Genomic DNA, 13,068 nt, shown 5'->3' on the forward strand with positions numbered 1-13,068 from the left:
CAGATGAGATAGTGCGTGGAAAATATAGAGGACAGGGTCTGGAAAATAACTACCATTTGTTAAGTAGTTACTATTATTTTGTGGATAATTTTTGCTATAGTTGTCAAATTCTACAATTAGGGGAGTGTCTTCATAGCATGTCTATTATTATTTAGGAAACCTAAAAGCATTTCATGCCTGTTTCAGAGAATAGTTACGTTGGCAATAACTATTCTATTGAATAACTATTCAATTTGCTAAAATAACTATTCTCTGAAACAGGCAATGAAATGCCTATTTATTTAATTTATCCAACTGACCTTTCATTATTGCTATCCTAAATTTAGTTCTTTCGTATAGTATCCTGTTTATTATCTCCAACAAGTGTTTTTTAAAAAAGGATAATATGTCAAATTACTCACCCCAGGTCTCCATCCAGGTTTTCAAATACTTCACCTCCAATAGTTTCATTATCTGGATTCAAACAGATTTCTATCATATTATAAAGGGCATTTTGGCCCCAGTCACGATCTTTCCGAGCTTTATTAAAATGTCGAAGGGCATCATTTGGTTCTCCAGTGTACCTTGTTAGATGTTTAAAAGAATTATTTATTTCAATCATTGACTACAAAATTTATATTAGTTTATAACCTGGTAAATAAAACTGTTTAATTATTTTGAAATGTACATTTTTTTTTACTACGAAAAAAAGCTTATTCTACTTGATTTACAATGAGAAAAAAAATCATGTAGCATTTATTTGTCAATAGATTTACCAAAGATACAGTCCTTTACAATACTGAAATCCTGGTTCCAATTTTGCTCTGGAGTTACGTTTCTCAGCCATTGAGAAAAATCTTGGGACATCCTCGAGTTTTCCACATCTTCTTAGGAGATCAATCAAACGAGATAATGTCATATAATTATCTAGAAACAAATAATACTTCAGATATGGGCAACATTTTATACTGTTTCTTTTGCTGGTTATAATTCTACTTCATTAGAGTATAATTTACTTCATATAAAGTAAATATTTATATTTATATTTAAATATAAATAAAAAATGCCTCAGGGTATAAGTCCCTAAAGAGGCTGTATGGCCAACTAGATGATCTACTAAATAATACAGTTTGGGCTAGGCTGGTCACAGTGTCTACATAGGCAAATCTAGAAAAATGCACATTTCTTGTAACTTTTCTATTGTTTGGGGGACCAAAACCTTAGAGAAACAGCCCCTACCTAGGTAATCTAGACTTTCAACTGTGTAGTTCAGGAATACCGATTTAATTGCACAGGGCAAGTTCACTGTCGGTCTCTGAGAACCCCTCTCCTACATACTGTTGCTAGGAAGAACGTGGGAACAGTACAATTGACAAATAATGTATGGGGTGGGCAATAAGAAATTTTTCTCCAGTCTCTCTTTGATATGTACATGTAGCTAACATACCATATGCTGGCTTACCATACTAGAACCTTAGCATATTAGTCCCTATATTTTAATCCTGTTTCACCTTCTTCTAAAAAAAATTCATTCATTCATTCATTCATTCATTCATTTGATCTCAGGTATAATTTCCTGGCAGGTTCCTAGAAAGCCTTCTTCCAATTCTGTCTAGTTCTCTCTTATCACTAACAAACTAAGCTTTGAGAATAATTTAATAAATCTTTTTTAGGATTGTAAAAATAATGTACAGACACTACAGAAAATAAGGAAAATATATATAAAAAGTACAAAGAAAAAAAAAATCACCATATTTCCAGCTAGAGATTAGCACATTTTGGTGTGCTTTCTTTCATATATTTGAAAACCAACCTATATAGAAATGTAAGCAAAGATATGTATTTCTTTGTTTACATTCATACAAAATCGATGTTTATTTAAATATATACAAAACTGGAGTCACATTGGGGCTTCGATTTTGATCGGTTTTGATTGGTTTTAATGTTGATTTTGATGAACATTAAACAGTAAACATTTCCCAATTGTCATTAAATAATCTTCTAAAACATGATTTTTAATGGTTGCATAAGGGCCTACTTACTGATGATTCACATTATTTATTTCCTTATAGTGATGTCTTTTAGATGTTTGTGTGCTCAAGTTTCAGTTAGCATAGGACTACGGATTTGTAGGGGACTTGTAAAAACCCTTAAATAAGCTATTCTGAACATGTTCTTAGGTTGAATTTCCAGAATTAAAACACACAAACAAAAAAGCATGTTTTAAAGCTATTTATCCTTGACTCTATTTTGCTATTTGGAAAGAGATGACACCATGTAATTCAGCAACTTTCCTGAGTATATACCCAAAAAGTTAAAAGCAGAGACTCAAACAGGTATTTGTACACCAACGTTCAAAGCAGCAACCTTCACAATAGACAGAAAAAGTGGAAAGAGCCCACATGTCCATTGTGTTTGAATAGATAATCAAAATGTAGTATGTACATATAAACGAATATTGTATATTGTGTCAGCCACAAAAAAGAAGAAAATTTTGACATACACTACAACATGGATGAACTGTGAAGACATTATACCAAGTGAAATGTGCCAGACACAAAAGGACAAACGCTATGTGATACAGCTTACATGAGGTGCCTAAAATAAATTCATCAACACGGAAAGTAGAATGATGGTTGCCGGGGACTCCGGGAAGAGGAATGAGGAACTGGTGTACAGACTTCAGTTTGGAATGGTAAAAACGTTTTGGAGATGGATAACGGTGATGACTTACACAACAATGTGAATGCATTTAATGCCACTGAACAGTACACCTAAAAATGGTTAAGATGATGAATTTTGTGTTACATATGTTTCACCACAATACAAAATATTCTTTGAAAAAAGAACTTTTGGAAACACTGTATCTACTTAATTACAGGATGTCAAACTAATACAGGTTGATAGTATCATTTGTCCCCTTGACACACAATCTTGGGTCCAGAGATTTTGTTCATCATACCTTTTAGCATCACTAAGTAGGGCACAATAAGAATATGGTTTCAGAAAAAGACAATTCAAATATTGGTCTTGTCCTTTAGCTATGTGAATTAAGCAAATTACTCAAATTCTTTGAGTCCAATATACTTATTTTCTTAAAATAGGATTATAATATTGACTGTAGGAGTGCTACAGAAATAAAGGCATGAAAAATATTTATAAATTACAAATGTTATTAATAATATTTATACTTCCAAAAATTTTGATAAGAAATAGAATAACTACCCCATAATAAAGCCACAGCATCTGGAAACTATATTGGATTAAGCAAGAACTAAAGGTTAAAATTTCGGATTAAATTTTTTTTGCATGATACTGCTAGTATTGTCAACATTGGGAAGGCAATTTCTTGAATATTTCTTATATATTATTGAAATGTATTCATATTAGTTCAAGTTATAATTACCATTGAAAGATTAAATTACATTCACTTGTCTTTTGGTTAACCATGACATTTGACAGAAGGCAAATTTCTGCACTTAAGAAATCCATTAAAAACTAAAATGTATATTACCTTCTAAAAAACTTAGCTGGTCCATCTTTATTGATGAATAGTAGGAAGATATCAAAATAGTTATAGGGTGATGAGATGTGGCAAGCATGCAGTGCTATGGTATGGTATTACAAAGCACAGGATTCTTAACTTTGCCTGGAGGAGTTGGGAAATTTCACATAGGAGTTGACCTTTGGGCAGCCTCAAGGACAGGAGGAAGACCTTACTAGACGGACAAAGGCATTCCAAGTAGCAGAAGGCATGCGCCAAGAGGGAAGCAGAGAACAGTGTGGGGAGTGTTGGTAACTTTGATATTATTAAAGTGGAGGAAGAAGGATAAGAAATATAAATGGCTAAATAATTTGCGGCCATATTATTATTAAAATAATACTATGATTTTAGACTTTATCCTGAAGCACTAACTTAAATTTTAAGCAAAGGGATAGCTTTTGATTTTTAGAACTGATATGCTAGTCCTATGATGACCTGGAGCAGCCAGAACCTAGAGGCTGGAAGATGAGTTGGGAATCTGCACTAGTTCAGATGAGAGGCGATAAGGGTCTTCATTAGAGCAGGGGTTAGGATACGACAGACTGGATGTGTTAGCTAGCTATCAAGCAAACAGAACTGAGGAGACACGTTAACCAATTAGTTAGTATGAAGGAAGGGAAAAGCTCAAGGCGATCTGGAGATTCTGAGAGAGAAAAGGGGCAATCTGTCATGAGAGTAGTAATTAGATCTAGAAGAGGAATTTTTCAACTACTTAAATTAGTTAAAAATTTGTGCGGTACATTTCTGAAATAAGCTAAAATAGAGCCTTCATCTAAAGTACAAGATGAGTTACTGAAGATAACCAATAATGTAAACATAAAATGAATGGAGATGCATATGTTTTAGAGTAATTCCAACAAAATAAATCTGTGGATAAGTATGTAAGGTACTCGTAAGAATAAAGCATACAACACAAGATTAAAAACTCTTAAGATTAAAAATATCACATAGACAATAAAAATTTACTTAAAATTTTGTGGTTGTTTTTGAGACCGAGTCTCACTCTGTCACTGAAGCTGGAGTGCAATGGCGTGATCTTGGCTCACTGCAACCTCCACCTCCCAGGTTCAAGCGATTCTCCTGCTGTATTTTTAATTGACTTGGTGTTTTATAGTCATTCACTGATCCATTCAACCAATAAACATCTATGTTGCCACATCCATGTGCGTGGCATTTTGTCTGATATTGGGAATATGGTGTGATCCCTGAACTCGAGGAGTCTACAGTGTAATAAAGAACACAAATATGCACATAAATATTTTTAGTAAAATACTATAAGTAATAAAGATGTATGGACAAAGTAACCGAGGATTAGGGTTACCAACTCATCCCAGTTTGCTTGTGACTTTCTGTTAGCATGGGAAGTCCTGCATCCAGGAAAACCCTTCGCTCCGAGGCACATCTAGGATGGTTGGTCATGCTACCCAGCATAACATAAGACATTTTTTAAGGTAGGTGGTGGTAGTGGGATGCAGATTTACTTTTTTATTTCCCCCCAAGAGGGATATATTTTAGATTATGTGTTTGGAAAGAGAAAAGGGATAAGGAAGCTAAAGTTCATTTTAGGCAAAAGGAAAAAACCCAAGCAAAGACTTGGAAGCATGGTTGTATGTCATTTGGTGTTACTGGAGTACAAGATCCTTATATTGCATTTATAAAAATTGCTTTTATATTTGTTTACAAACAGTCCAAAGCGGCCAGTCTACTAAGCCAATTTTTTGGGAAAAAGGCTGCTCCCAAGTAACAGAAACTTACGTGAAACAAAACCCACAAGACACATGAAGACTTCTTCAAATCTTAGAAAACTGTAATGTGTGAGATTCTTCAAATCTTAGAAAACTATAATACTTTCAGTGACTTAAAAATATTCACAGTGGAAGAAGTCTGTTTTTTAAAGAAATAAAGTTAGATCATTGTCTCAAAGGGAAAGACTGTGAAATGGGAACAGCTTGAGATAGAATGAATATATCATGTATATTACTTTTAAATGGTAGCTTAGAGAAGAGGAATAAGAGAAAACTGTGGAACACAAGGTAGAAATGGCAGGGAAAAAAACGACACAGGCCTGAAGAAAATAAAAGTAGGTTTGGGCAATGTGGGTGGCAAGATGAGCCCATATTTTGGACCCAGAGTGAGTGGAAGAGGTGAGATGGTCAAGTAATTCACAGCATTCTTTTAAATAACATCTGAGTATACTCTGGAATAGACAGGGCAAAAAACAAATGAAATGGCCTGTGGTAGTCCCAAAATTAAATAAATTTAATTTATTTAATTTAAAAAGTTAAACAGTAAAAATAATAAAGAGAAAGTGTTGATATTACTGTAAAAAACAGACCATATTTTCTCCTTTCAATTTTTGTGCTCACTGGGGATATTTTATTTCTAAGTACAAACTGATGTTCTCTAAATTCAAACATCTTTTTATTAAAAGCATTACTAGAGGTAGCCTGCAGAGCATATCTAGTTCTTTGAGTTGCCCTGCTTGAAGGATTGCCATCTCTGTGTCTCTGAGGCTTTAACCAGGCAGCTCTGACTGCCTAGGGCATCAGCCTGAGATGAAGGTGGTGGGGTTTAGAAGAACTGAAACACAGCTCTAGGACTTCCTCTGCCATTTCAAACTCTTTTTAGTAACACAGGTAGTAACATACAGTCATGTATTAGTCAAACAGTTCCCACCTCTTTCTTCTTTTCCTCTTTCCTCTCCTCCCTCCATCCCTGCTTCCCTTTCTTCCTTTTCTCCCTCACTCTTCTTTCCATCCAGTATTTGTCGAGTACTAACTAGGCCAGATATTCTTCTAAATTCTGGAAACACAGCAGTGAAGGGCAACGTTTCTGGTCACTTGATGCTTCCATTCTATGATTTATAGTTTTTTGGTTTTGTTTCACAAGGGCTACACAAAACCCAAAAATCCTAAAGCCAAACCCCAAAATCTCAACTGAACAGAAAACAGGATAAAGGGACAGAGAGCAAGAAGTGGTGGTACTTGATGTAGGCCAGTGAGGGAAGGGCATTCTAAGGAAGAAGCAGCACCAGAGCAAAGGCACAAAAGAAAATGAGGCAGCAGCCAGATAGACCTTTGGGAGCAGCATATTCCGGGAAGTAGAAACAGCAAACAAAAAGGCTCAAGGCTGTAATTGGCTTGGGCTTTTGCCTACCTAGTTTCTGTTGTCCCTTTCTTCTTTACTATCAGAATTCTGATTTTATTCTACAGGGTATTAGATTCAGCTAAAAGATAACATTTTCCACCTTCCTTTGTAGCCACGGAGGTGACACTACTAAGGGTTTTGTTTGTTTGTTTCTTTGTTTTGTGTTTTTAATAAAATGATGATTTGCTGGTTGGGAAGCCCTTTTGCCCAGCTCTGCACCCACCTTCCCTATCTGGGCCCTGGAACATCAATGCCCAGCACAGCGGTGGTCATCTTGAACCATGAAGTGATGCTCAGGCAAGTCAGGGTAACGACGTAGAACAAAAAGAGAGAAAGCTCTGGTTTCCTGATGATACTGTGGAACCGCCATACCAGTCCCTACACAGTGTACTTTTAGGTTTCTTTTACAGAGAGAAAATTAAAAGCCGTGATTTTTAGCCTAGAATTTTCAGGGGTACCTCTGCCATTTTCAATGAAAGCATTTCTAAATTCTTCATAGGCTAGGGATGGAAACACAGATGAGTTATGACAATGCTGCAATAATCTATGTGGAAGATGGCAATGGCTTAGACCAGGGTGGCAGTAACAGAGGTGGTAAAAAGTGATGGCATTCTAGGTATACTTTGAATGTAGCACTAACAAGGATTTGCTGATAGACTGGAGGTGATATATGAGAGAAAGATGAGACAAAGGTTAACTGTGAGGTCTGGGCCGGCATAACAGTGAGCAGTGATGCCGGTCACTGAGGTGAGAGGTGGGGGTGGAGCAAACTTAGAGGCGAGGGAAAGATCAGGTGTTCTATTTTGGACATGTTAAGCTTGAGATACTCCTAGACATCTGAGTGGGAATGCAAAGAGGCAGAGGTGTACATGAGTAAGGGCTGCAAATAAATGTTTAGGACACACCTCACACCTGCACATACATGGGATATAAAGCCATGCACCTGGACAAAGTCACCTAGGGGGTGAATATATAAAAAGAAAGGAGGTTCAGGAACTGAAGCTATGAGTGTTCTAATATTCAAACGTCATACAGAGAAGAGAACTCCAACAAAGGAGACTGAAACAGCAGGCAATGGGGCAAAAGAAGAACCGAGTGAGTTTAGGATCTCAGAGACAAATGAAGAAAGTCTTTCATTGTGGAGGGGGATAAACTGTGCCAAATATGATGACAGGTCAAGTCGGCAGAGAACTGAGAACTGAATCTGATCTGGCAGTATGGGAGTCACCGACCACATTGCAGAAGTGACTTCCCTGGGGTGCAGCAGTGGATGAGACAAAGTGAACACAGCATGTTTGAAAATCCTTCACAGAAAATTTGTTGTCGAGAAGAACTGAGGAAGGGCACAGTAATTGGGAGGGGATGAGAGTTAAGAGTTGATTTTTATTGACTGATTTATTTACAGCAGGAAGATGTCACAGCATAGTTATATGCTGATTAGAAAAAAAATGCTAATTCAAGAGAGAGAACTGTAAGAGTAAAGCCCTTTTTTAGGTGAGAAGCTGGCCACAGGCAGGATCATAGGCCTGGGGAGGACAAAGGCTGAGGGGTGGGTAAATTTGGTGACAAAGAATGGAGAAGTTCTCTTCCAGGTACAAATATTCTCTTAGTGAAGTAGGTGGCAAGGCTTTTAACTGTGGGCAAGAAATGGGGCAAGGGTGTTGGAGGTTTGAGGAGACAGGAGAAAGTGGGAAAAGTAGTTAGAATCAATGAATTCATTCTTGGAATACAGTAGGATTACCAGGTTTGTGCTCATAATTTAAAGTGAGACCAGTCAACAGTGTTGCAATTTCCTTATAGCCATTTCAGCTACTCAAGCCCATGTGTGGAATAAGCAGACAGTCTGATTCAACTAGGGACGGAGTTTGCCCAAGGGTATAACCACTGAACAGAAGAAAAAGGAGAAAGGGAGGGGTGACTGCACTCAAAAAATACAATCAGTAGGTATTTACCTGGCTTACGTTCTAAAAGCTGCTGTAAATGAAACACTGCTTGTTCATAGTCTTGTTTTCTGAACATGAGATCAGCCATCATCTATAAAGATAAAAGTTGGTTCTAAAAATATTGCCATGTATTTTACACAACATATTCTTCCAATCAAGATTTAGCACTAGAAAAATATAGATGATAAACATGAGGAGGGGGCAGCATTTTATAAAAAGGAGGCATTTAAGATTCAAGCCCACCTCGTGCAGAATACCTTGCAGATCAGTGTAACAGAAGATAATCAAGGATGTGAAACAGATTGCTCTGCTTGCAAAATTGTATTTTTTAGCACAAAATATGTTTCTAGCAATTGTTTTAAAAACAGAAATTTGAAAGGAATTGCACACTCTATGTGCTGTTGTAGAAAAGATACCTCACTGGACCTGACTAAAATAATAATGAGAAGATTCAAAAACAAAACAAAATTTAAATCATAACTATTTTGAAAAATTAAAAATGAGCAAGATCTACTGATATTTTTCTTATTATGTGTTTAAAAATGCAGATTTCATATATTTCTTTTTAACCACAATAACTTCAAATAAACCTCACAAAATGTCATCCATGTAGCTGTCTGCAAAGCTAACGAATATTTTAGCCCACATAAAAATAAGAAAAAATAAAAAACTCTATTCAAAACAGACCGTCTTAGACTGATAATATGAAGTTGTTTTTTTTCCCCTGTAACTCCAAAAATTCCACCCAAACTCTTAAATTTGTCCAGCATTCCTAAGTACTTAAAAGTTAGTTCTTAGCAAATTATAGTGTTACCACATGAACTCCACCTGACCAAGCATCCCCTTAGGCATAAATAAAAAATAACTAGACCCAAAAGGGCATGTAAAAGCCTGACCTAGGTTTATCTTTCTTATAAATAAAATCCTAATGATTCTGGGTCTTTACTGGTAAAATGTAGTAATGTTAGAAAAATGTTATTTCTTCCAAAAGCCAACGTGAGCCATGCCTCAACATCTAGTAGTAGTTCCATGGGGTAAAATTTAAAACTTATAAAACACAACTGCTTTTATTGTACTGAAGTTCCTTGGACTGACCATGGTAGCAGCTTCATTATCCTGGTCACTGTGAAGCAGTAGAGCACACTGCCGCAGGCAGGAATCAGGGTCATCTTGTGCCAGGTATAATCGTGCCAGTTCCAACATAATCTGTAGAGCAAAAGGCTACATTCATCAGACACTGTATAGAATAAAAAGTCAATGAGGAAAATACGTGGGTACAGATTAAACTTTAGTTGACCAAAAGTCATCGCAATAAAAATGCCAAGTATAATAGACAAAAAAACCCAAAAAACTGTATGTATACCCATCTCTGTTTTCTCTTACACTAGAAAAAAAACAGAGAAACAGGTAGTAACTCACTTCAAAAGTAGAGACATAATGCATTGTGAAAAGAACACTGGTCTTAAAACCAGGAGACTGGATTCTAGTCCCAGCTCCTCCATGACGGGGCCAAGTTAGGTCCCTTCTACCTCTCTTAACCTGCTTTCTCATTTGTAAAATAAAAAGCTTCAAGCAGATAATCTCTAAAGTATGCCTCAGATTTAAAAGTAGGATTCCAACTCCTTTAGCTACCACTGAAAAAGGTATCTGTTTGGTTATGCCTTGCTAAAGGTTGTTTCTGCCCTTTATCTGAAAAAATTATATTAATAAAAATGTTCAAACTAGTCATTAAATTCTAGAGGATAGTTGTCTTTTGTACATGATCACTTAAGTGTTTAGCTATTAATTATTTTCAAAAATTAATAATCTCTCCAAATCCTCTCAGATCTTGACAGAGTAAAAACATTTTAGTTTTCATATAACCAGTCATGTATGTAAGTGTGCTACACCAAAATTATCTTTACATTTATTCTCCCACTGTGCTATATGAGGTCATAGATTGAGCCTAGCTATTTTTGCATCCTTAGTACTAAACATCAATTGAAATAGAGTATACAACAGCTGTTTAGTAAAAGGAACTGAATTATCTAAATCCAGGTATTTGTGATTGAGAAATTATTTTAAATTATTTTAAAATTAATTTATTTTGATAGATTAAATTAATTTAATTGATAAAATAAATTTGAAAATTAAATTATTTTGATAATTAAAAACATAAATATTAAAACAATTTGCAGGTTGCTTTATATTACGTGTTCCATTACAGTTTTTAAATAATTGTAATGTTCTTTTTTCTTTTTTTTTTTTTTTTTTTGAGACAGGGTATTGCTTTGTTACCCAGGCTGCAGTACAGTGGCATCATCATGGTTAACTGCAGCCTTGACCTTCTGGGCTCAGGTGATCCTTCTGCCTCAGCACCCTGAGGAGCTGGGACTACAGGTACATGCCACCATGCCTGGCTAATTTTTGTATTTTTTAGTAGACTGGGGTTTACCCATGCTGCCTAGGCTGGTCTTGAACTTCTGGAGTCAAGTGACCTGCCTGCCTTGGCCTCTCAAAGTGCTGGGATTACAGGCATGAGCCACTGCATCCAGCCTTAAACTCTAATATTCTTAATGTAAGGCATCATGTAAGATTTTAAAAGTTTTTGAGGAATAATATTTATCTTTTAACTTGTATTTTTGTTACATTTCTTTTTAAATCTTGTTTCTATTTTTTAATTTTATTTTTTGAGATGGAGTCTCGCTCTGTTGCCCAGGCTGGAGTGCAGTGGTGCAATCTTGGGTCACTGCAACCTTTCCGCCTCCCAGGTTCAAGCGATTCTCCTGCCTCAGGCTCCCAAGTAGCTGGGATTACAGGAGGCACCCCCCACCACGCTGGCTAAGTTTTGTATTTTCAGTAAAGACAAGGTTTCCCCATGTTGGTCAGGCTGGTCTCAAACTCCTGACCTCAGATGATCCACATGCCTTGGCCTCCCAAAGGGCTGGGATTATAGGCATGAGCCACTGCACCCTGCCTATATCTTCTTTTAAAATAAGTTGCTAAAAATTTTACATCTGAGGAAATTAGAAGACATCTGGAATAAAAGGTACTTAAAATTTTATAAAGGTACTGACCTTATTATCTGTTTCACAGTGAACCAGAGCCTCTCTATAAAACTTAATTGCTTTTTCATAGTCTCGCTGAGCAACAGAATGTTTTGCAATCTCTGCACAAATTTCAGCTGCTAAATGTTTCTGTGCAGGAACTGCATCTGGCTGTTCCATCTGAACACGTTTTAGTACCCGAGCTTGTAATTCTCGAGCCTAGAAAAAAATCAGTATAAAAGGGAATAAAAAAAAATAAAGGAAATTAAATTCTCCATAACTCACACACAGCATAATTTTACAGATTTATTTAAACTTTACGAACCCTTGATCTAACAAAGCCTGATCCAAAGAAAATGTCTTATTGAGATCTCAAGCATACACTTGTTTGCAAATGAGCCAGCATGCATATATCTTTCCAACAAAACACTTACGGAATTACTGAGTCTTTTCCCACTGTTACAAGCATGTGTATAGGAAGTTCACTAAGGAGGAAATACAACCATGAAACAAATACAAAGAGGTGGGGCCTTCCTCAGGGTAAGAATGTAGAGTAGATTGTTATATTGGAAGAATATCAGCCTTTCCACCCATCCATCTGGTTTCTGGAACATTGAGATCTTCCTTTAATAAATGGTAAGAACTCCCACGTTTTAGGTCTTCAAAAATAAAATTTATGTTCCAGCTACACATAATGATTCACTAGTGAATGCATTCATTTAACAAATAGTAAATGCCTACCACATGCAACATATTATGCTACACACAGGGCACCCTTCTGGGGAGTCTTGTCAAAATGTTAGCTAACAATTGCTTTGAAACAGGTTTTCTTTTTTTTTCTCAAGCCAGAGGTTTAGAGAGTCATAACAGCATTCTTTTGCAAATGAAAGAAAAATATAAGTATATAGCATGTGGTTAACATTAATACTGTCTCATGAAATTTTTATTTTGATTATATTAATATGGTTTCAGTATGTCAGTATATGTACCTTTGTGTGTTTTGGATTATATACATGCATACATCTGTTCATGTTTTTACATAGCTATACACATATATACACACTCATGCATGTGCTCCTAGTAAAAAACCTGAAAACAATTGGTTTAGATAGGATGATCTCTGTCTTGCAGGAAGGCATCCTTGCATCCATGAATTCTTGTACCTCTACACATCGAGATGTCCTCCTCTGACATCACTTAGCCATTAGGAAAGTAGAAAGCAGGGAAAGACCCTGGGCCCATCCCTAGCACCTCAGGGGTAAGGGTACCATCCCAAGGACACAAGTTTCCAGGTAGCGGCCTCCAAGAATTTTGTTAGAGATGTCCCATCACTTATGGTCCTATACTGTTTTACATCTGGACTCTGGATTGCAAGTGTAAGAAAGAAAGTGAAAATGAAAGAGAAAGTGGAACAAATATTGGTGACAGA

The 13,068-nt window shown here is 36.2% G+C and overlaps 1 protein-coding gene across 8 annotated transcripts in view; it reads right to left on the reverse strand.

The window, feature by feature from the left end:
• TTC21B (tetratricopeptide repeat domain 21B) overlaps positions 1–13,068 on the reverse strand; it is a 79,933-nt gene that overhangs the window by 16,255 nt on the left and 50,610 nt on the right. For 7 of the 8 annotated variants that reach the window (XR_008522828.2, XR_008522827.2, XR_010136047.1 and 4 more), the window contains exons 20-24: positions 11,670–11,858; positions 9,709–9,819; positions 8,623–8,704; positions 756–906; positions 402–563 (exon numbers count right to left, since the gene is read on the reverse strand). Coding sequence is in view for 4 of the 8 variants with exons in the window: in XM_024243700.3 (XP_024099468.3) it covers positions 402–563; positions 756–906; positions 8,623–8,704; positions 9,709–9,819; positions 11,670–11,858 (695 nt within the window). In the remaining 4 variants the exon portion in view is untranslated. Of the gene's footprint in view, positions 1–401; positions 564–755; positions 907–1,717; positions 4,744–8,622; positions 8,705–9,708; positions 9,820–11,669; positions 11,859–13,068 lie in introns of those variants that run through there. The other variant, XM_054549429.2, reaches the window with a different exon arrangement.

Source organism: Pongo abelii, chromosome 11, assembly GCF_028885655.2.
Source record: "Pongo abelii isolate AG06213 chromosome 11, NHGRI_mPonAbe1-v2.0_pri, whole genome shotgun sequence".
NCBI lineage: Eukaryota > Metazoa > Chordata > Mammalia > Primates > Hominidae > Pongo > Pongo abelii.